The following is a 23860-nucleotide window of genomic DNA, read 5'->3' as shown; positions in this document are numbered from 1 at the left end:
TGTCACCCTTGGTAGAGTGCCACAGCATCACAGCACACAGCAACCTCAAACTCTTGGACGTAAGCGATTCTCTTGCCTTAGACTCTCAAGTAGCTGGGACTACAGGCGCCTGCCACAACATCCAGCTATTTTTTTGTTGCAATTTGGCTGGGGCAGGGTTTGAACCTGCCACCCTCAGTATATGGGGCAAGCACCCTACTCACTGAGCCACAGGCACCACCCAACGCCTGGCTATTTTTGATTATAGTTGTCCTCGCCTGACAGGCCTGGGCTGGATTCAAACCTGCCAGGTCCTGTGTATGTGGCTGGCACCTTAGCCACTTGAGCTACAGGCACTAAGCCAAGACTGACTTATTTATTTATTTTTGAGACAAGAGCCTCAAGCTGTCCCCTTGGGTAGAGTACTGTGACATCACAGCTCACAGCAGCCTCCAACTCCTGGGCTCAAGCAATCTCCTGCCTCAGCCTCCCAAGTAGCTGGGACCACAGGCGCCCGCTACAACGCCCAGCTGTTTTTTTGGTTGCAGCCATCATTGTTGTTTGGCGGGCCCAGGCTGGATTCAAACCCTCCACCTTAGGTGTATGTGGCTGGTGCCTTAGCCACTTAAGCCACAGGCGCCAAGCCCTGAGACTTTTTTTAATGGCTGTGTCTCTGTGTCCTATCCAGCTCAGTTGCCACTATGCCTTCCTCTCCTTCCCCTCCAACTAGGCATGTAAGAGTTGTTCGGTGGTTTTGAGGTTGGATAGCCACATTCTTAAACTTAAGGCTTCTGCTACCCCTGTGCTTGGGAAGGGCTCTAGGTTGGCCTAAGGCCAGGGCAACCCAGAACCCTAAGAACTGGGAGAAAGGGGCGGGACATCAACCTGCTCTCAGGCTCCAGTTTGCAGCAGATGGTGGCCAGGGGGAAGAAAGCTGGGGGGCAGTCTGTGGGGACAAACTTCTCCCAGAAAAGCTTCACGTTGAGGCCAAAGTCCAGTGTTCGGGGTAGGCAATCAGGATCTGCATACACCTGCCCAATGATCTGTAAGGTAAGAAGACAGGTTTAGAAGGACTATGGAGGCCACAGATCTATGGCAGGGTTTCAGGATACTGGCGTGAGGATACAAGGATGGACAGAAGATGGAACGGTAAAAACCTAGATTAGAGAGCTGTCCCTCACCCTCACCTCTCTGAATCTTGATAATCCAGGCATGTATCTCAAATGAGAGTCTGGTTTCTAAGAAGGGTTTAGAAAGGGCCCAACTGAAACAACAGCAGTATAATGTTCCAAATCGGCATCTGGAGGCTGGAAGCTTCCACTTAGCCCACCCTGACCTGCCCTCCCCATTTGTATCTCTGTGTAGCTATGTCCTTTGCCAGAGTTAAGGCTCTATAAGGCAAGGTACTGGGTTTGATTCATGTATGAAACCCTTTGGCAATAGCCTAGTGTTGGTGTATAAAGTAGATACTCAATTGATATCTTTTTTTTTTTTCTTTAAAGACACAGTCTCAAGCTGTTGTCCTGGGTAGAGTGCTGTGGTATCACAGCTCACAGCAACCTCAAACTCTTGGGCTTAAGTGATTTTCTTGCCTCAGCCTCAGTTTTGTAGCCCCAGCCTCCCTCCTGGGACTATAGGCAACTGCCACAACGCCTGCTATTTTTTGTTGTTGTTGCAATATTCATTGTTGCTTTAGCTGGCCCGGGCTGGGTTCAAACCAGTTAGCACCCTACTCACTGAGCCACAGGCACCGCCTCAATTGGTATCTATTGAGAATACCAATTTTTTAAGAAACCTTCCTTCGTTATTTTAACCATTCCCTCTCTCTCCTCTCTTACAACTTTGTTTATAACACCAAAGAATGGTTTGAATGTGTACGTGTTTGAGTCTTTGAGATATACTGAGCTATGCTGCTACCCAACTACTAAGCTCCTAAAAGTAGAAATCTTTCTAAGACTTATTCTGTACCACATGGTGCCTAGCACACAGCTGGCACTTCCTGGTGTGGCTTCGTCTACTTCTTAGTCTTAGGGTAGAGACACCACAAAGGCGAAAGGAGAAGAAGGGAATTGGGATAGGTTACATTTGGCCTAAGAGCTACACTGACAGCCACATGAACATTCTCTTGCCTTTCCTACTCAGATTTGAAGTCTCATCTGCCCCTTGCTGACCCATGTGACCAAGAACAAGCTACTATCCCTTTCAGAGCCTCAGCAGTCTCACCTCAAAAAATCTGCTTGGTCTTTCTCATGCAACCAATGAAACACGAATGTGACAGATCTGAAGATTAGTCATAAACTATAAAACCCTATACACAAGTTGATTTTATGGCAAGCTATTCATCCCCAGGAGAGGCCCCAGTTTTATAATTCCTGCTGCCTCAGGCATGGCCTCCGTGCCAGAGCTCACCTCACAGAGAACGATCCCAAAAGAGAAGACATCCACTGTCTCATCGTAGCTCTTTCCTTGGGGAACATAGGAGAGCAGGCTGTTAAATTTATATCCCTCACCTGCTCTGCATTGGGTCAAGCCAACCCACAGCCAAGAACCAGGACTAGAAACAGTTCTATGGAGATGACCCAAAGACTGTCCAGGACGGGCACCACCTAATAATCATCTTTACTTAGCCTTGGGTGGTCTGCCTTGAAAAGATCTTATAATACAACACTGCTCAGGATGAAGTTCATGGTATAGAGCAGTGGGCTGTGAGCCTTTAATACAGTTTCTGTGGGTCGCAACCCACAGATTGAGAACCTCTGGTATAGAGGAAGAGAATGGGACCAGGTGTTTTGTTTTGTTTTTTTTTTAGAAACACAGTCTTATTATGTTGCCCTTGGTAGAGTGCCGTGACATCACAGCTCATAGCAACCTCCAAGTCTTGGGCTAAGTGATTCTCTTGTCTCAGCCTCCCAAGTAGCCAGAACTACAGGCGCCCACCACAACGCCCTGCTATATTTTTGTTGCAGTTGTCATTGTTGTTTAGTAGGCCCAGGCTGGGTTCGAACCCGCCACCTTGGTTATATGTGGCTGGCATCCTACTCACCGAGCTAAGGGCACCGACATGGGACCAGGTTTTATTCAGGCTCTACTATTATCCAGATATGTGCTCCTGGGCATATCACTGAACTTCTCGGGGCCTCAGATTCCAAAAAGGGTTGTATCAGACCATTTCTGAGGCTTCCCAATGCTGTTACATTTCAAGAATGCCAGCCAGTGTTTCTGGATGGTTTGAGCATTATCCACCAGGGGGAACCACAATTCAGGTCTCAGCATGGAGAGAAACAAGGCTAATGTCGAGCCAGCATGCTGAGCTCTAAGCTACCCTTGGGACATAAATGCCACAGTAGACCTCAGCCTATATTCAGGATGGGACACTGACCAGTTCCAAACCGTGAGCTCAGGGAGAAAGGAGTTTATAAGGTCTTACCTGGGAAGGGAAAACAATTCATCTAGCCCGAGTGCTGGGTTATCTGGCCCTACTCTTCACAGGCCTCCCCTGGGGCTCCCAGGACTCTGTAGCAAGATTTGCTCTGTCTCCTCTTTGGGGGTGTCCCCTCCAGGACTTCAGGACTCACCATTCAGCATCTCAGGGGCCATCCAGTAGGGGTTTCCCACCACTGTGTAGCGCTTCTTGCGGTCATTCTTACGCAAGGTACGTTTCTTGGTGGTGGCCTTTTCCAGTGGCGGCCTTTTCCTCTCTTCCACTATGAGCCGTGATAGCCCAAAGTCTGCCACCACCACAGTCTTGTCCTGGTAGAATAAGGGTCAGGTCAGGACCTAGTGGGGATGTTCTCAAACCTAGCCCTGGGATGTGGGCATAGGTAAGAGAAGCCGTTGGGAAGGGGGAAAATGGTGCACAGAGCAAAGGGGAGGCATAGCAGAAAGCCCTATCTGGTAGACACCCTAGGCATTTGTGCTTCTAACAGTCTGGTATCTGCTCACAACAGATTCTCCAGCCCATGAGGGGTTCATGGCTAAGGTGACCAGATTTTAACATTGGTAAAGCGGGACACCATTGATGAGGGTATTGGCTGAGCTGTTTATGGTCAGGGACCCTCTAGAGAGGGGGGAGGCTACTTGTTTGTTCCAGTTTGGCTCCTTCTGAGCTAATTGTCCTTGCCTAGAAGTGGGGGAGGGAGCCAGTATCCTTCAGATAGGATTCCACCTGGGCCACCTTGCCCAGGAGGGGAGTAGGGAGTTTACATTAGCCTTTTCATTTCCAAATGAAGTTACATTAACCTCTTCATTCCCAAATAGAGTTACATTAACCTTTTCAGCAGCCAAAAACCATATATTCCCTTCCCATTCTAGCTTGTCCGGACTTTTTAAAAATGCCGCAGGACACGGGACAAATTGCTAAAAATCCAGACTGTCCCTGCCAAAAGCAGACGTCTGATCACCTTATTCATGGCAGAGCCTTTGGAGCCCTGGAGAGTAAAGGCTCTAGGACCCAGAGAGTGGAACTCAGAAGTGGGAAGGAATTTCTTCAGTTTTTTTTACCCTGCCCTGCCTTGTTCCTAAAAAGAGACAAGGCAGTAGCTAGAAGCAGGGTAAGACAGAAAAAGACACGGTGGAGGCAGCCAGTGGGGAACTTTGAGGAGACAAGCTCTTCGAATAGCTATAGGGCAGTTATCAGGGAATGGGATTAAGTCTGCACAGTGTTGGGCTAGAGGGCAGAACCAGGGCTAGCTGGTAGATACCCAGAAAGCCAGACTACAAGTCAAACTGGTTCCTATAAATTTATTACATCTGTGGTCTTGGGTTGAGGCTTCAGGTGCTACCTCTACAAAGTAGGGTCAGGACTGAGTTGCTTTACAGGACTATAATGGGGCAAAACCAGGTAAAGCAACAGGGCTCTATACACAGTTAAGAAACTTCTAAAACTCCTTCTATGGCCAGGCCTGGTGGCTCACATTTGTAACCCTAATATTTTGGGAGGCTGAGGTGGGTGGATTGCCTGAGCTCAGGAGTTCAAGACCAGCCTGAGTAAGATTGAGACCCCTGTCTCTACTAAAAATAGAAAAACTAGCTAGGTATAGTTGTGGGTGCCTGTATTCCCCGCTACTTGGGAGGCTGAGGCAAGAGGACTGCTTAAGCCCAAGTATTTGAGGTTTCTGTGAGCTACGAGGGCAGTCTACCCAGGGTGACAGAGTGACACTCTGTTTAAAAAAAAAAAAAAAGAAATGAAACTCCTGAAACTCCTTCTAGACAAATGTTTTCATTTGATAGACTGATAGAAGAAGAGGAAGTGAAATTATGTCTGCCAGTGCCTGGGAGCTCCCGAAGACAGAGGAAGGCATTGGAGGCATCAGCAAGGGCAAGACAGGAGTCCCTAGGCAACACCTCTGGCCAAAAGCCAGAGGGGACATTCAGCCTCCTTTGTGATGAGGAAGCCAGAATGGCTGGCCCTAGAGTGGCCAAGCCCAGAGTGGTGGGACATACCAACTTAATGAGGCAGTTGTGTGAGTTCAGATCCCGGTGGATAATGCACATGGAGTGTAAATAGGCCTGGAACAGAAACATGAGCTGAGCCAGTAAATCAACTGGACCCTGATTCTGAAACTGGGGGCCACAGAACCAGCTTTTCTGCCAAGCCATGCCCACCCAGCTTCAAAACCCACCCTGCACAATGAGGCCTGGGCCCTCCTAAAGCCACTCCCATGTTTCAACACCAACAGAAAGCCAAAGGCAGCCTGGGCTTTCTCCCTGTTGCCATCTCCTGCCTATACTTTTGTTCACCAACCACCAGCCCAGTAGCTGGCAGCCAGTGACTGCTCTCTCCCCAAATCCCCAAACCTACTTGCCGTACCCCCATCACTTGTACCCATTTTACTTAGACATAAACCATCTGCAGCAAGCACCCTCAGAAGCACTGCTCTCTCTTCCCCCTTCCCCAAACCTCAGCTTCGGCCACCTTGGATCCTTCCTGCCTGTGATAGGGAAGAGGTGACTTCCTCTTGGTCCAGCCAGCTCTATGTTCCTGACATTCATCTCCCCTGAAACTCTATCCTCCTCACTTTCTAAGTTCTAACCTCTCCCTCTTCCTACTCAATTTTTTTTTGTTTGTTTTGTTTCCACAATTTTGCAATTGTAAACTCAAATGTTTCTCAACAAGTTTCTGTTTGCTATTCCCCTTCTCCAGGCCTCCACCTCTGACTTTTGTCTTCCCTTCCCTTGCAAATGTGAAAGATAACAATCCCTGCTTTCCAGTCCCTCTGCAATTCTGCTTCCTGTCACTTAGGCTCCTAGAGCTGCTTACATACCCAAGGAGCTCTTCTTGAATGGCTATATAGCTCATGACCCACCTGCCAGAACGTCCCCTCCCCAAAGGCTGCCCATGCTCCCCCTCGCGCTACTTGCTCCTGAGACTCCTGTGTGTTTGGGTTTTCCTTCCAGCCTCCTCAGTGTTGGGCCCTCCCAAAGCCATCTCCTCTTCACATGCTGAACCTCACCAATCCCATGGATGCCTCTTTTGTCCCACAACTCCAGGTGCCCCTTTTCTGCAGAACCGAAGTGACTGGCAGCCATCTACCCTACCTCCAGCCTCAAGGAGCCAGTTTCTTGCCCAGGAGATGGTGGGAGGTTCTGCTAACTGCACCAGTCCCAGCAGGCACCAATGCTAGCCTTTCTCAAACCTATTCTTCAACTATAACTGCCACTCCCCCAAACAACCCCTCCTTCCCCAATTCCTATTCCTTCAATGCCAACCTAACTATTGACTCTACCTTCCCGCTGCCTCCTATTCTCCTGTCCCCATAGCCACTGTCTTAATCAGAGACATGAAATGTAGTTAGACTCCCTGCCCAGACTACCCTGCCCTGATATTCCCTCCTCCACACCAACCTACTGACCACACCAGACTCATTTTCAAAAAGCACAGCTCTGGTCACAAAACAGCCATGGGGAATTTCACTGGCACACAGAGAAACTTGATAAACAGTTGAATGACCCAGCCCTCATAAGTTGTCGGGGATAGGGTCTCTGCCTTCCACTGCAGCCGACAACCCTTGTACCACTCCCCACTTTCACCCTAATGTTAAGATTGTTGGCAGGACTCACCATTCCAGAAGCGATGCCTTTGGCAAATCTGACCTTCTGCTGCCAGGGGAATGGGTCCTACAGGATGGAGGAATACCCATCAGAAGCTGTCGGGCCCTGTCCCACTTGTGATCCAGGGCCCATGGGTCATCATGGCCTTCCAGTGAGGCCTCCTTGTTTGTGCCCAATCCTGCCCAGTCATTTTGAGGGCAAAGCAGGGCCCTGCTCCTCTGGCCTTCAAGGTTTCAGGTAGTGGTGACACAGGCAACCCATTGATAACCACCAAGACTCTTGGAAGACTATGGTGTGGTGTGCTTACCACACTGCGCAGAAAGTCCTTCAGCGTGCCCCCCTCAATGTACTCTGTCAGCAAGTTCAGCTTCTTGTCCTTGTATAGTACGCCAATGAACTTGAGCACATTGGGATGGTCCAGGCTGCGCATCACTTTCACCTGGGGGTGGGGGTAGCCAAGGAAGGTGTGTGGCTAACTTTCCTCTATATCTTTCTCACCACTTCCCTCCAGGGAGTCAGCTTGACAAGTGTCACCTGCATCTCCTACCTCCTATCTTACCAGATATGGCAGGGTACTACGATCAGGATAAAGGAAGAATACTATCACACAGATAGGGAAGGCCTCCTAGGGATCCTGCCTTTCTAGGAACATGCTGTGGGAAGTTAAGCAGGAGGGCCCAAGAAGGCTGGAGGACAGCACCTGGACTACCTAGGCATAGCCAACTTCATTTGCTCCATGGAGCAACTTTGAGGGGAAATACTCAAGGTATGTAAGTGCTATGGAGCCCCCACTATAGGTTCCCTTAGCAGGGTGTTCAGGAGATTATGACACTGAACTATATACTGAGTCTGTTTTCATGTCCATCATCCCCATAATCTGACAGTTCCTATGAACTACATCTTATTTGCTATTGTATTCCTTGTACTCAGTGTGTGCTATCTTTAGTAAGTATTCACAGAACTAATAATAATGCTGTAATTTCTTAGAAGGGATGGGGATATTTCTCTAGCACTCTATTCTGCTTAGTCTTTAAGACAATTATTCCAAACTAAGGTTTCTCTTGAAACCATTATTTGTAAGGTTTTCCTTCTTCCAATGGTGTCACTGAACTCCCTTCCTGTACCTTCTTACCTCTGTTAGAAAAGTCTTCTGGGTCTCCTCATCACATCGAATTAACTCCTTCATGACCATCACTTTGCCTGTTGCTTTATGTGTCACCTATAGGGAGGGCAACTGTTAATGCTGCTGAGACTAGAGGTAGTTCTGGAGAACTGTTTGTGAAAATCTATGCAACTGGCCACCCTATCCCTTGGAGGACACACTGAACCAGATCAGACTGACAGAGTTCATGTGTGGAAGACATAGCATGGGCAAAAGGGCACTCAGAGGGAAGCATAACCTCTTTCCTAGAGAGCTGGGCATGCACAGAAGAGAGGTAAGAATCCAGAAAAAAGAAGTGGGAAGTAGGCAGGAGGGGACACTGCCAAGCCAAGCAAGGACTCTGGTCATGTGGCACAGGAGTGAGTCCCTCAGGTGAACAGAAGTCTGAGAGCAGGAGAGTCAGTGCCAGAGACATGCACCAGGGAGTGGGGTGGGTGCGGGGTGAGCTCTCCAGCCCCATTGCCCCATAAGCTGAGACACATGGCTTACCTGACCCCCCCTCCCAGCTCTCAGTAGAGGAGAAGGAGGAGAGAAAAGAGAAAGAAGTTAGTCCCCAGATGGTTCACTAGGAATAGCAGGAGCTATTCCCCCATACGCTCCTTGCTTCATACCTAGCACTAAGTTCTGTGGGGACCAACAAACACCCACTGACTAGAGGCAGGAGGGCTACGGCACACTCACCCCAACTTGGGTCTCCAGATCTACAAGCTCACTGTAATACCAACACTGCCCCTTAGGTGGCCTGGGTGGGGACTGGGAGCACCCCTCACACCATCACCCACAGCCAGGAGGGAGGCCTGGAGTCCTGCACGGTGTGGGCTGAGGCCATGTAATAATGCCCCAAAAGACGGTAAGGGGATGCAGAAGAGCAAAGAAGCTATAGCCTGTGCTTACCTTGATGGCCTGCCCAAAGAAGCCCTTCCCAAGGACCTCTCCATGGATCAGGTCACAGGGCCGGAAGATCTGCTGTGAGTAGCTGCTGGAACAACGAAGGGATTCTGAGCGGCTGATGTCACGGCTGAGCAGCAGGGGCTCCTTTGGGGAGCTGGGGCCAGGGGACTTGGAGATGCTGTTACTGCGCCTGAGGATGAAGAAAGATGAAGGTAGGAACAGGTAGTCCTCAGAGACAAGCCAAGAAACTCCCTAGAGGCAGGAAACTCAAGGGCACACATCCATTCCAGTGTCTATAGTTCAGATGCTATTACTGGGGGACAGAGGCTCTTAGACAGATGGGCTATTTGGGGGCTGCAGATGTCAGTGGTTTGTTTAAGCATAGTACAAACACATTCAAAGTGTTGTACTTCATTCAAAGTGGGAAGTTTGAGTACTTTCCACCTGGAACAATTAACTAGATTCTACTAGCTTATAATGCCCAGTATGACAGCACCGTAGATGGTAATCTACTACCTCCCTTAGCTGTGTGATTCAAGGTACTAACTGGGTTAGAATGCTACTCATAGCATATTACCATTAAAAAATTGAGCATCATGACATAGAACAAAAATGAGGAGATGAGATTTTGGATAGTATTTTGTCCCTCTCTGTACCTGCCCATATTTCCTAAATTTTAAGGTAATGAGCATATCTGATTTTTTTTTTTTTTTTGAGACAGAGTCTCATTATGTTGCCCTCGGTTGAGTGCCACATCACAGCTCACAGCAACCTCCAACTCTTTGACTTAAGCGATTCTCTTGCCTCAGCCTCCCCAGTAGCTGGGACTATAGGCGCCTGCCACAATACCCGGCTATTCTTCTGTTGTAGTGGCCATTGTTGTTTGGCAGGCCTGTGCTGGGTTTAAACCCACCAGCCCTGGTGTACGTGGCTGGTGCCCTAGCCGCTGAGCTACGGGGGCCAAGCCAGCATGTATGATTTTTATAGCAATAAAGCCATTATACTTATGTTTTCTTTTCTTTTCTTTTTTTTGAGACAGAGCCTCAAGCTGTTGCCCTGGGTAGGGTGCTGTGGTTTCACAGCTCACAGCAACCTCCAACTCCTGGGCTTAAGTGATTCTCTTGCTTCAGCCTCCCAAGTAGCTGGGACTACAGGCACATGCCACAACACCTGGCTATTTTTTTGTTGCCGTTTGGCTGGTGCCAGGTTTGAACCCATCACCCTCAGTATATGGGACCGGCACCCTACTCACTGTGCCATAGGCACTGCCCATGCCCTTGATCGTTTGCTCTGCTTTCGCTGACTGTGCCTACCAGAGCACAAAAGGTTGGCTGCCCCCTCTTCTTTTTTTTTGAAAGTCTTACTTTGTCGCCCTAGCTAGAGTGCTATAATGTCATAGCTCACAGCAACCTCAAACTCTTGGGTTCAAGTGATTCTCTTGCCTCTGCCTCCTGAGTAGCTGGGACTATAGGCACCTGCCATAATGCCTGGCTATTTTTTAGAGATGGGATCTTGCTCTGTCTCAGAGCTGGGCTTGAACTCATGAGCTCAGGTAATCCACCTGCCTTAGCTTCCCAGAGTGCTGAGATTATAGGCGTGAGCCAACATGCCTAGCCTGGCTGCCCTCCTCTTCTGCATGATGGCCCTATAGATACCTCAGCAGCTCTCTGACCACCCCACATCTTCCCTTTCCCAGGCCATGCACTGCCAGCCCTTTTCTGCCCCCTGGCACCCTGCCTCCACTAACTTAATCATGCTGACCAAGGCCAGGAGGTAGCCAGGAGCAAAGGGAACAAAGCATGCGGAAGCCCTATTTCCAACAGACAGTGGTGGAGAGAGCCCTGACTGATTTAGTCTGTTTGGTCAGGAAAGTGAATAAAGAACCTGATTCCCTAGTGATACTAATAATTAATACTTAACATATTTTGAACCCTGACCCTATGCCAGCACTGTACAACTTTGTGTCTTTTTCTACTAAATATCCTTACATAATTGGTGAGACAGCTACCTTTATCTTACAACTGTACTTCACAGAGGCAGAAACAAAGACTCAAAGAGATGAAATGATTTGTGAAGGGATGAAGCTCAGCCTGAAGCCCTGGTATGGGTATTTCTGCCTGAAAGCCCATGCTCTTAACTCCTGTAAGTCTCCTTGATTTTTCCCTTCCCATGGACCTAGCAGAGTCTAAAGTCTGGAGCTTTTGGTCAATTAAGTAAAAACCAACTTTCGTTTGTCTCTTACTTTATTGTTTTCAAAGTCCTTACACGTGCTCATTCAGTCTTATCTATGCCCCTACCACAGGGCCTGAGTCTCATGCTTCCTCCACAGGCCATGCTGCCCTCCAGGGTCCATCATCACTTCCTCCTGTTCAGTTCAGGAGTTCAGTGGACAGAGCCTGACACTCTGGTTTCTAAGGAAACCTGGCAAACAGCTAGGTCTGCACAGGCTCTTTGAACTGTGATCCCTACAGCGGTGGCTGGGTCAGCACAATTCTCATAGCCCCGTCCTTTCCTAACTCTTCTGGTCTTGAAAGCCAACTCAGCCTCATCTGAGGGATGGACATGGGACAAAACAGAGCCAGTTTGGGAGGTGGCACCTCAGGGAGCGTCTCCTCAGTGTCCCCTCCAGATTCTCCTTGGTGTCCAGGGTGCTGAGGGTATGGGAGTGTCCAGCATTCTGCATGTGGGGAGATAGCTGGGCATCCAGCCGCAGCTGGTCCAGATGCTGAGAGACAGGGTCATGTTCAATCAACAGCTGAAGCGTCTGGCTCGTCTGGTTAATGGCATCCTCTACCTGTGGTCAAGAGTATTATAAGACTCCCATAGGCTGTCCCATCCAGGCCACCCACGGCCAACTCAGATGATCCAAGCACAGTGTGGCCAGTGCTCAACTTGGCTAATAGTGGCCTCCAGCTGCCAGTGGCCTCACAGTACCCTCTGCCTGGCATCCTGTCAGCTCTCCCATCTGTCAGGCCATCCCTGCTGCCCTGGAAATCTGCTAAGCTGACATAGGAGGTCACCAGTGGTCACAGGCTCAGTGCCAAGGAGACAGGATGGGGGCGGGAAGAGACAAAAGTCATAACCTGATTTCCCAGAAGGTCTGTTTCACATTCTACCCCCATAGGATAGACTTGACACACACTCTACCTCCTCCACTCGGAGTGTACGGACGGGGGTCCCATTGATCTCTAGGATGCGGTCCCCAGGGTGGATGGCGTTGCGGTTGTTGGGACTGATGTGCATCCTGTTGACCCTGGGCCAGACAAGAGTTAAGTCAGTGTGAAGGCATCCTAACACCCACTTGACCAACTTTGTGTAGGGAAGGCTCCCCATGGCCTCAAGTCCCAGCTGGTCCATAAGGCCCAGGCTACTACACAGAAAGGCAACAACCTTCCCAGGATGCCCTGTCTCAATGAAGGGCATCACCACTCACCCAGTGGCCTAAGCCAAAAACTTGAACATCGTCTTCCCCACCTGGAGTTCCCTTATCCCTCTCCCTACTCCCACCCCTGAGAATCTTGCTATCTTTCCATCACCATGGTTACCAACATCTCTCACCTGGATAACCGCAACAGTTTCCTAACTGGTTTCTATACCACTAAGGTTTCCCATATCCTGTCCAAACTTCACCAGTGATCCTCCTAAAGGGCTAACCTGGTCATGTCACTTTACTGCTTAAGCCCCTCAGTGGATCTGCTGGATCTACATAATCTACGCCATCCATGATTAATATACCCTTCTCTGGCTGCTCCTTACCACTCTATCTACTTCAGACACAACTATAGGCACAGACTCTTTCTCTGCTCTAAACTCAACTCCCTTTTCTCTTTGTCTGATGAGGCTGTGTAGACCTCACCCACTCCTAACATCCCTAACCCTAGTACTCCACTCACCTATATATATAGTACAAGTATCGGCCCACTGTCCAGCACATAGTAGGAGCACAATTTATATTTATAGGTACACATCTATAGCTATCTCTTTCCCCACCTAGTCTCTGGCCTGAACCTAGGGTCTTACCCTCTTTGGGCCATGAGCCCCATATTCTCCTCCTCTTTCCATTCATTCACTCAACCAACAAAACCAATAACTAATGAAATCCTACTATCTGCCAGGCACTGTTCCAGGCTCTGGGCATGTAGCACTGAATAAGTCAAAGTTTGTTCTGGAATTTACATTCTTTTTTTTTTCTTTTTTGAGACAGAGTCTCAAGCTGTTGCCCTGGGTAGAGAGCCGTGGTGTCACAGCTCACAAAAACCTCAAACTCTTGGGCTCAAGAGATTCTCTTGCTTCAGCCTTCCAAGTAGCTGGGACTATAGGTGCCCACCACAACGCCTGGCTTTTTTTTTTTTTTGGTTGCAGTTATCATTGTTGTTTTAGATGGCCTGGGCCAGATTCGAATCCACCAGCCTTGATGTATGTGACCGGTGCCCTATCCACTGAGTATGGGCACCGCCCTGGAATTTACATTCTAATGAAGAGGGCAGATGATAAACAAATGAACACACATAGTCAAGCTAGATAATTTCAAAGAACAAACAAGATCTGAAACCTGACACCAGAAAGGTGATTAATTCTGGCCCTAAATATCTGGTAGGAAGTAACCTAGGCAGAGGAAACAGTATATATCAAGGTTACAGCATAGTATGTTCCAGGAGAAAAAAATGAGATGAGGATGAAGGGAGCTCTGCATTAAGACTTTGGAATTCTGAGCCCTTTGAGGCCCATCTGTGGACTCTGCTCAAGAATCCCTGCAGCAGGGTTGCAGGATTCTCAAAATATTCATTCATTTATTTTTGAGACAAGAGTCTTACTTTCTTGCCCCTGGTAGCTCACAGTAACCTCGAACTCTTAGGCTCAAGAGATTCTCTTGCCTCAGCCTCCAGGGTAGCTGGGACTACAGGCCCCTGTGACAATGCCCAGCTGTTTTCTTCTTCTTCTTTTTTTTTAAGAGACAGGGTTTCACTCTTGCTCAGGCAGGTCTCACTCAAACTTGTGAGCTCAAACAATCCACTCGCCTTGGCCTCCCAGAGTGCTGGAATTACAGGCATGAGCCACTGGGCAGAGCCTAAAATAAATACTCACTCTTTTACTTGGACAGTGGTGGCGTAGTTGGAGCAGGCACTCTCCACAGACATAGTGAAGCCCCGAGTGCTTTCAGTGGTGGCTGGCATAGAGATGAGTGTGACAGAGTAGGGCAGCTGGTCCTGAGCAGACTCCGTGGATAGCCTCTCAAACATGGGTGCCAGTACCACCTCGTTGTGGCACTTCCCACTGGGGAGAGGGATTAAAGGAGGCTAAGATCCTAGAGTTCCACCTGGAAGCCCCTCGGCAACCACTGCATCATGTGGCTTCAAGCAACAGTACCCATAATCCCACTACCACCTTCTCTGACATGATTCTACCTAGCCGCTCAGAATGAGAAGCTTGAGCTTTGAGGGCTGGCTAGGACTAGCAGTGGCAAGCTAGATCTGTAGCAAGTGGCATACTGGGGAGAATGATGGCCTGGGTTCTCTTTGCCCTGCCCTTGATTCACAGTGAGAACCTTGTCCCTTCTCCCTTCCACTCCTTGGGCCTTAGGCTGACTTCATTTGTCAACCAAGGCAGTTGGATAGGGTAAGCTGGGTGAGCCTGGTCTGGGATCCTCCTCCAGAGCACCTTCCCCTGCCATTCGTTCCCTCTGAGAGGACTTTAGAGCAGAATGAGGTTATTCTCATGGTAGCTAAGAACAGAGGCCAGAGAGATGTAAATAATTTTCTTTTCTCTTTTTTTTGTGACAGAGTCTCATTTTGTTGCCCTTGGTAGAGTGCCGTGGCATCACAGCTCACAACAACCTCCAGCTCTTGGGCTTAAGTAATTCTCTTGCCTCAGCCTCCTGAGTAGCTGGACTATAGGCACCCGCCTCAACACCCGGCTATTTTATTTTTTTGCAGTTTGGCCAGGGCCGGGTTCGAACCCACCACCCTTGGTATATGGGGCCGGTGCCCTATTCACTGAGCCACAGGCACCGCCTGCAAATCATTTTCTTATGGGTTACAGAGTTGGTTAAGAACATTGATGTGATGGGAATCCAGTGCTCTGACCACCCCAGTAGTCTTCCTGCCCAACTATCCCTGCCACATGCTTCTCTCTCCTGGTCACTCTTGTTGGAGAAGACAGAGGAGCAACATCTTACCAGTAGAGGGTAGCGTGCTGTACCAGGGCATAAGCATCCCCATCCTCAATGATCACCTTGCAGCTCATACAGGCAAAGCATTCTGGGTGGTACTTGAACTCCCCGGCCACCTGTAAATATGTGGTAAGAAGGGTACACAGATAGAGGAAGTGAGTTATTACTGTTGCTGAAGTGAGGATAGGGGTAAGTGAGTGACCACCAATCAAGAATCTATAGAATCTAGTCAAAATCTATCCTTTCACTTCTTGCCCTAGAGCTTCCAAAGGAAGAGCCAGATAGATTGTGCCTCCTGACATTTCTGAGATTGTAAAAAACTGTTTTGGTCTCAGTAATGAGAATGAATCTCCATAAATAAGCATCTTCCATTAAAAATACTCCTAGTTCTTCCAACATAGGGTGACTCTGCTTAAGGCCCTTGGTCTACAGCAGGTCTGGAAGGCAGAGCTTCCTTCTGCTAGCTCATTCCAGAGTCTCCCTTTCTGATTCCCCAAGCACAACCTAAGTGTAGCCTCCTCTTTTTTTTTTTTTTAAAAGAGACAGGGTCTCGCTTTGTTGTCCTCAGTAGAGTGCCATGGTGTCAGAGCTCACAGCAACCTCCAGTTCTTGGGCTTAGACAATTCTCTTGCCTCAGCCTCCCAAGTAGCTGGGACCACAGGCGCCCACCACAATGCCCTGCTGTTTTTGTTGCAGTTTGGCAAGGGCCGGGTTTGAACCCGCCATCCTCAGTATATGGGGCCAGCACCCTATTCACTGAGCCACAGGTGCTGCCTGTGTATCCTCCTCTTAATCTGTAACAACTCCTCCAATGCATTGTGTCTCCTCCCCACTTTCCCACTCACCTGTTAAATCTTAAGGGGAAGAAGCTTACCTGTCACTTAATAGGTGCTTAAAAGATACCTGATTGGTAGAAATGAATGACTAACATACCTGATTGGTATCAGATATAATAAGATAACTGATTGGTTGAAATGAATGAATAAAGGTGCTCTGGCTAATGGAAAGATCAAAAGATGACCAGGAGAGCCAGATAATCACTTACCATAACAGGCCCTGTCATCAGCAAGGAGCACCCGTGGCAAAATTCCCCAAATTTCCCCCAGTAGTCCTTGTGGCAGTAGAGCTTCCCATCCTTCTCGTAGTACCAGTTGGTGAGGGAATCCTGGCATTCTGAACACCTGAAAGGCAAGAGAAGAACAGAAACTCTCCTGGATCTCTAGAAGGAGGCCACTTAGGCTGTCCCTGGCTAACAACAGGTCTCCCAGGCCTGACAACAAAATGAACAGTCTCTTTGATCCAAATCCAGGATGGGAAAAAGTTACAGCTTGGTACTATCTCCCCAGGGAAGCTAGTTCAAGGGAATAAGGCCCCAGAAGCCAGCTCTGTGCTGCCTGCCTCAGTGGGTAGATTAGTGTTTCTTAACTTCTTCGGGCCTTCCAGGCCTCTGAAAATCTTGGTAAGAGCCAAGATGCTTCCCACAGAAATATGCACATATAAGGAAAATGTGTATATATTAATAATTTAGTTTTATGCTGAGGATTCTCTGAAGCCTATTTGTGGCCCCAGTTAAAAGCCGCTGGTTTGGCTCGGCGCCTATAGCTCAACCGGCTAAGGCGCCAGCCACGTACACCTAAGGTGGCGGGTTCGAATCCCCAGCCCGGACCCGCCAAACAACAATGACGGCTGCAACCAAAAAATAGCCGGGCGTTGTGGCGGGCACCTGTGGTCCCAGCTACTTGGGAGGCGGAGGCAGGAGACTCGCTTGAGCCCAGGAGTTGGAGGTTGCTGTGAGCTGTAATGCCACGGCACTCTACCCAGGGGGACAGCTTGAGGCTCTGTCTCAAAAAAAAAAAAAAAAAAAGCCGCTGGTTTAGGGGATAGGGGGTTATAGTGTATGGCACATCTCTTGGGGGCAGGACACAATTGTAAGAGGGACTTTACCTAACAAATGCAATCAATGTAACCTAATTCTTTGTATCTTTAATGAATTTGTAACAATAAAAATAAATAAATGCCTCTTGTTTAGACAGATATTTTAATTAACCAAAGAAGCTCAATTATCTCCAGTCATCAAAACCTACTCATCACCAACAGCATTACTGACGTAACATACTTGTCCCCCAAAATGTTAAGCTCCAGCCTGAGCAATATAGTGAGACCTCATCTCTACAAAAAATTAGGAAAACAAAATTGGCCAGGTACAGCAGTCCACATCTATAGTCCCAGCTACTTGGGACTCTGAGAGGGAGAAGGATCTCTTGAACCTAGAAGGTTCAAGGAGGGGCTCTGGCTGATGGAAAGATCGCTATCTAAGGCTCAAGTGACTCAAAAAACAAGAAAAAAAAATTAAGCATAAGGAAAGTAATTGGGAAAGCTGAACACGGTGGCTCACGCCTGTAATTTCAGCACTTGGAAGCTGAGGGAGGTGGACTGCCTCAGCTCATGAGTTCAAATCAACCAGCGTAAGAGAGAGACAGGGTCCCTCTCTAAAGGACAGGGACCCTGTCTCTAAAAAATAGCTGGGCACTGTGGTGAGCACCTGTAGTCCCAACTATGTGGGGGGCTGAGGCAAGAGAACCACTTGAGCCCAAGAGTTTGAGGTTGCTGTGAGCTAAGATGTCATAGTACTTTACCAAGGGTAACCAAGTGAGACTCTGTCTCAAAATAAAAACATAATTGGGCAAATAAAGAATGTAGGTCATTGTAAAAGATAAATGCTTTTGAGTCTTCTAAAAAGTTAATGTCATGAGGGAGAACAAAGGCAGAGATTAAAAACAGTCTACAAATGCCATCAATGGCAATGCCTCAATCTTGGATTTATTTTATTTTTTTCTTGGATTCAATTTGAGACTAAAAAAACAAATAGCCATGAGTAACATTTTTGGGGGAACAATTGAGGAAGTTTGAATTTGGACTAGGCATTGCATTATATTGTGAAATTACTGCTAATTTTCTTGGATATGATGATACTTGGATTATATAGGAGAATTCTTAGGAGAAACATATTAAAATATTTAAGGGTGAAAGTCAAGACGCTTGTAACTTACTTTGAAATAATTCAGCAAAAATACATATATAACTGAAAGTATATAGAGAGGCAAGAAAAAGTGGCAGAAAGTTAACAAATGATGCACTTAGGGCAGTGCCTGTGGCTCAGTGAGTAGGGTGCCAGCCCCATATACCAAGGGTGGCAGGTTTGAACCTGGCCCTGGCCAAACTGCAACAAAAAAAATAGCCAAGTGTTGTGGGCGCCTGTAGTCCCAGCTACTCAGGAGGCTGAGGCAAGAGAATCACCTAAGCCCAAGAGCTGGAGGTTGCTGTGAGCTATGTTGCTGGAGGTTGCTGTAAGCACTCTACTGAGGGTGACACAGTGAGACTCTGTCTCTAAAAAAAAAATAAATAAATAAAACAAATGATGCACTTACGTAAGGGCATGTGGGTGTTCTTGAAATACTTTTCCAACTTTTCTATATGTTTAAAAAATTTCAAAATAGATTCTTTGGGGAAAACCCCAAAACTCCATTAGTACTATGTTAAGATGTAGATGTCAGGTCCCTTGTTGCCTGGTCACTCGGTTGTGAAGTCCCACCTTTCAGTCAGGTCAGGTGTGCTCTCAGACCCTATGTTGTACAGACAAACCTCCTCCTTTCTCTGAACTTCCCAGCACACAACTAAGAGCTCCCTGGCCTGCTGAGCCCACCTCATCTCTTTTTTTTCTAGTTAAAAGACTCTCTATTCTCACTGTCAAAGACCTACACAACCCACACCGGCCTCACCTTGCTTGTAAGAGGCCCTCTTAGTTTGAATCCTAACCCTGCCCCATACTGGTTATGTTGTTTCGGGAGAGATACTTTACTTCTCTGACTCATTTTCCTCATCTGTAAAAGAATTGGTGTGAAAATTAAATGTAATAATATGTATTAAGAATATAGGGAAAAAAATTTTAAAAAAGAGTATAAAAAGCTTATATAGAAGACCTAGGATAGCAGTAATTCAATAAATGTTAACTGGTATTAAAGATGATAATGATAATATAATAGCAGCTCACATTATGGGCTCCTTAGTACCACTAGCTGGGTAGCTTTGGCCAATTTCTCTTAGTAGCTTTCTCTCATTGACAAAATGTAACTAACAGCATCCTACTACAAAAAGCCAACATGAGGACTAAATAAAGTAGTGTATGAGAAGCATTTTGCAAGGCAAGGGCATTTTGTAATAACTTGCTAGGCACTGCAGATATAAAAGATAGAACATGAGGTACCCTACTCCACCTTCCATGCTTATGAAGAGTTGAGCAAAATAAAGTCTAAACAAAATTTAACAACGCAAGATGCATTGAGTCCTACTAGTTCTGAGCACTGCAGGAGGTGGAGAAGGGAGAAAGGAATGAGTTGAGTCGAGGTAGCTGTGGAAAGCAGCTGAGCAGGGGTTGGGGGGGAGGTGTCTAGAGAAGCAGAACACCAAGGATTTCTTCATTTTTTTGGAGTGTCCAGTTCCCTGAGGGTACTCAACAAACACTGACGACTATTTCCATCCTCTTGCTTTTCCTACTTGTCTTATGGAAGCTGAACTTCCTGATCTTGAGAGCGGGGTATGGTGTAAAAAGCACGGATGTCAAGTGTTCAGAACTGAGCAGTGAGGAGGGAGGCAGAGTGGAAGAACCTACTCTGGACTCAGACACCTTTCAATGTAAGATGCTTATTGGCAGCAGCACCTGTAGCTCAGTGGGCAGGACACCAACCACATACACCCAGGCCTGTGGGTTCGAATCCAGCCTGGGCCAGCTAAAACAATGACAACTGCAACAAAATAATAGCCGGGTACTGTGGCGGATGCCTGTAGTCCCAGCTACTTGGGAGGCTGAGGCAAGAGAATTGCGTAAGCCTGAAGGGCACAGCCAGCCATATGGCCAAAGTCGCTACCAGAGTTTGAGGTTTCTGTGAGCTGTGCCACCAGGGCACTCTACCAAGGGCAACACAGTGAGACTGTCTCATTTAAAAAAAAAACAAAACATGCTTATTGGATGAGCTCTGAGTTGGAAGGAGAAAGGCCTGGGTTCAAGTCTTTAGGTGCTCTATACCAGTGGACAAGCCCCTCTCCTTCTCTGGATCAGTTTCCCCACCTGTGAAATGACCAGACACACTATGCCCCAGGTCCCCTCAACCCTGTGCATATTTATGTTTTTCCCTAGATGATCTGAGGGTCAACTCTCAGCACCACCATTTACCCCTAAGTGATACTGGGCTAGACCTTACGCTTCTTTCTCATTTGTGAAATGGCAACATTAGCACCTACTTTCTGAGTAGCAGTAAGGACTAAATGTGATTCTTAGATAGAGTCTCACTTTGTTGCCCTTGGTAGAGTGCCATGGCATCACAGCTCACAGCTCTTGGGCTTAGGCAATTCTCTTGCCTCAGCCTCCCGAGTAGCTGGGACTACAGGTGCCCACCACAACGCCCAGCTATTTTTTTGTTACTGTTGTTGCAGTCTGGCGGGGCCAGGTTTGAACCCGCCACCCTTGGTGTACAGGGCTGGTGCCCTACCCACTGAGCCACAGGTGCTGCCCGGTTCTTATTTATTTATTTTTTTTTTTTAGAGCAGAGTCTCACTTTATTGCCCTTGGTAGAGTACCATGGTGTCACAGCTCACGCAACCTCCAGCTCTTGGGCTTAGGTGATTCTCTTGCCTCAGCCTCCCAAGTAGCTGGGACTACAGGTGCTTGCCTGTTTTATTGCAGTTTAGCCAGGGCCAGGTTCAAACCTGCCACCCTTGGTATATGGGGCTGGAGCCCTACTCACTGAGTCACAGGTGCTGCCCCTAAATGTGGTTCAGAATGACCAGGAGGTGCTAAGGGTGGGAAGAGACTTTTTCCTTGCCTCTTGTCTTATAACTAAAAAGCTCCCAAAGAAATATTTTTCTCCTTTACTAGACTGTGAACTTGGTGAGGATAGAAACAAGTGTCCCATTTAATCTTGGTAGACTTCACACCTAGCAAAGGGTCTGGCAGAGCAGGCCTTTAGCAAATATTTCGAAGCTGGAAATGGCAGGTGTGGCAAAAAAACAGTAGCTCAGGTAGGAGCAAAAGGGTTCCATGGCTCACAGTTACCAGGTCCTTTCTGTCTCCTGTCTACAGTGGAGAAAAGCTGGCGCAGATATATTTGCACCCAACTGCAGGCCTGGGCTCAGTTACGAGCTTGCAATGGTATGTGCGCCGCAGGGGATGGGAGCACTAGGACACACCCTCCTTTCCATGGCTGATATACTGTTTTTGTTTGCTGCAAGTAGCCCTGGCCAGGACCAGGAGAGGGAACAGGTAGAGAAACAAGTAAAGGCAAGCAGGAGACAGCCATACCGGGCTGCTGGGAAGAACATCTGGCTGAAGGAATACCAACAATAAACACATCTGTGTCAAGGAATGTATTTGAAGGGCACAGCCAGCCATATGGCCAAAGTCACTACCAGAGGTGTCTTCAAAGAACAGGAAGGTCAATAGCTGACGAAGGGCTCATTATGACTCCCTAACCTCTATTTTGCCACAGAACACAAATGGTAGATTTTACAGTTCTAGCTTAGCTTTTTTTTTTTTTTTTTGAGACACAGTCTCACAATGTCACCCTTGGTACAGCGCTGTGGTGTCACAGCTCACAGTAGCCTCCAACTCTTGGGCTTAAGTGATTCTCTTGCCTCAGCCTCCTGAATAGCTGGAAATATAGGCACCTGCCACAATGTCTGGCTATTTTTTAGTTGCAGTTGTCATTGTTGTTTAGCAGGCCCTGGCCAGGCTCAAACCCACTAGCTTCAGTATATGTGGCCAGTGCCCTACTCACTGACCTATGGGCACTGAGCTTTTTTTTTTTTTTGAGACAGAGTCTCATTATGTTGCCCTCAGTAGAGTGCGTAACGTCATAGCTCACAGCAACCTCAAACTCTTGGGCTTGAGCAATTCTCTTTCCTTAGCCTCCCAAGTAGCTGGGACAACAGGTGCCTGCCACAATGCCCGGCTATTTTTTTGTTGCAGTTGTTTAGCTGGCCCAGGCCAGGTTCGATCTAGCTTAGCTATTAACAGCTATTGTTGGGCCAGGTGCGGTGGCTCAGCACTTGGGAAGCTGAGGCAGGTAGACTGCCTGGGCCCATGAGTTTGAGACCAACCTGAGCAAGAGTGAGACTCTGTCTCGAAAAAATAGGCAGGCACTGTGGAGGGTGCCCATAGTCTCAGCTACGTGGGAAGCTGAGGCAAGAGAATCACTTGAACCCAAGAGTTTGAGGTTGCTGTGAGCTAAGATGCCACGGCATTCTACCAAGGGTAACCAAGTGAGACTGTCTCAACAACAACAAAAAGCATAGCTATTGTTACTTGAACACCAACTATATTCTGGTCCTATATGAGGCACCTTACTTACATTATCTCTAATCCTGATCACAACTCCACAAAGTGGTAGGATTAGCCGTTTTATAGACTAGAAGACTGCAAAGCAGAGTTAAAGTCAAGTCATTTTGCAAAGTTGCCCAATATGTAAGTGATGGAGCTGGCACGTGAACCTATGTGTTCTTCACTGTAAGCCATCTCCACTGTACTTATACCATGAGAGTGACTACCTCACCAGAGTGATATAGCACATCTCAATGGCTGAGCCTTAGGATTCTCATCTGTAAAAATATGAAGGGAGGAGCCTATATATAGCTCAAGACCCTTTAAGTGTTAACACTTCACGATGCTTCTCCTTTAACCCAAGCACTGAGTGTTAAATGGCACAATTAATTCTCCTCCTTCATTATTCCAGTGTTCTCTTCCCTAGTAGTCTCTGTCCTTTTAAGAAAGGAATCTAAAACACACTCTGGAAATGTAAGATGTTACTTAAAAATGTCCCACCTCAGATTCTCGGAGGCTATCCATTCTTTCCAAAGCCAAGACTTTTATCTAGCTTTCAGTTTTTGAAGGGTTCAAGTGAAAGTCAAAATTTGCCTTGGTTTTAGGCCTAAGCACACCCAGCTGGGAAGTGGTGAAGCTGGGTTTGAACCCAGGGCTGAGGTGCCAGTCATCACAATCTCCCCCACACACTGAGTATGCACATGATGGCAACCTCTAACACTCATCTTCTAAAACATTACATAGGGCCTGATGAAAAGTGAAAGGAACCTAAGAGGTAAGTTCATCAGGTCAACTCAGATCCAAACTGAGGCCTTTTGAGTTGTAGAGAACACAACGAATTAAAAGAAAAAATCAGTTGAGATTTTCATAAACAACTCTGTCCAGACATGGGTCCATATTCCTATTTTAGTATTTGCTATCTATGTCGCTTAAAGCCAGTTACTTCATGACTCTGAGCCTCAGTTTCCGTCTCTTCACTGTGTCACCCTTGGTAGCATGCCATGGCATCACAGCTCACAGAAACCTCAAACTCTTGGGCTTAAGTGATTCTCTTGCCTCTGCCTCCCAAGTAGCTAGGACTATAGGCGCCTGCCACAATGCCTGCCTTTTTTTTTTTATTACAGTTGTCATAGTGGTTTTAGTTGGCCTGGGCTGGGTTCAAACCTGTCACCCTCTGTGGGTGACATACCCACTGAACTACAGGCACCAAGCCCTCGTTTTTTTTTTTTTTTTTTTT

General features: G+C 47.5%; 1 protein-coding gene across 2 annotated transcripts in view; it reads right to left on the bottom strand.

The window, feature by feature from the left end:
• Window positions 1-23860, bottom strand: part of LIMK2 (LIM domain kinase 2) — a 65947-nt gene that overhangs the window by 8925 nt on the left and 33162 nt on the right. For both annotated transcript variants that reach the window (XM_023508943.1, XM_003803338.2), the window contains exons 2-14: window positions 16297-16432; window positions 15258-15367; window positions 14168-14356; window positions 12230-12335; window positions 11680-11876; window positions 9086-9272; window positions 8162-8248; window positions 7337-7468; window positions 7039-7095; window positions 5422-5487; window positions 3555-3729; window positions 2389-2444; window positions 865-1022 (exon numbers count right to left, since the gene is read on the bottom strand). In XM_023508943.1, the coding sequence (XP_023364711.1) occupies window positions 865-1022; window positions 2389-2444; window positions 3555-3729; window positions 5422-5487; window positions 7039-7095; window positions 7337-7468; window positions 8162-8248; window positions 9086-9272; window positions 11680-11876; window positions 12230-12335; window positions 14168-14356; window positions 15258-15367; window positions 16297-16314 (1538 nt within the window). In that variant the 5' untranslated portion in view covers window positions 16315-16432. The remainder of the gene's footprint in view (window positions 1-864; window positions 1023-2388; window positions 2445-3554; window positions 3730-5421; window positions 5488-7038; window positions 7096-7336; window positions 7469-8161; window positions 8249-9085; window positions 9273-11679; window positions 11877-12229; window positions 12336-14167; window positions 14357-15257; window positions 15368-16296; window positions 16433-23860) is intronic.

This window comes from Otolemur garnettii, unplaced genomic scaffold (genome assembly GCF_000181295.1).
Source record: "Otolemur garnettii isolate 467f Iridium unplaced genomic scaffold, OtoGar3 scaffold00294, whole genome shotgun sequence".
NCBI classification, from domain to species: domain Eukaryota; kingdom Metazoa; phylum Chordata; class Mammalia; order Primates; family Galagidae; genus Otolemur; species Otolemur garnettii.
The sequence above is the reverse complement of the archived record's forward strand: the minus strand, read 5'-3'. Positions and strand labels throughout refer to the sequence as shown.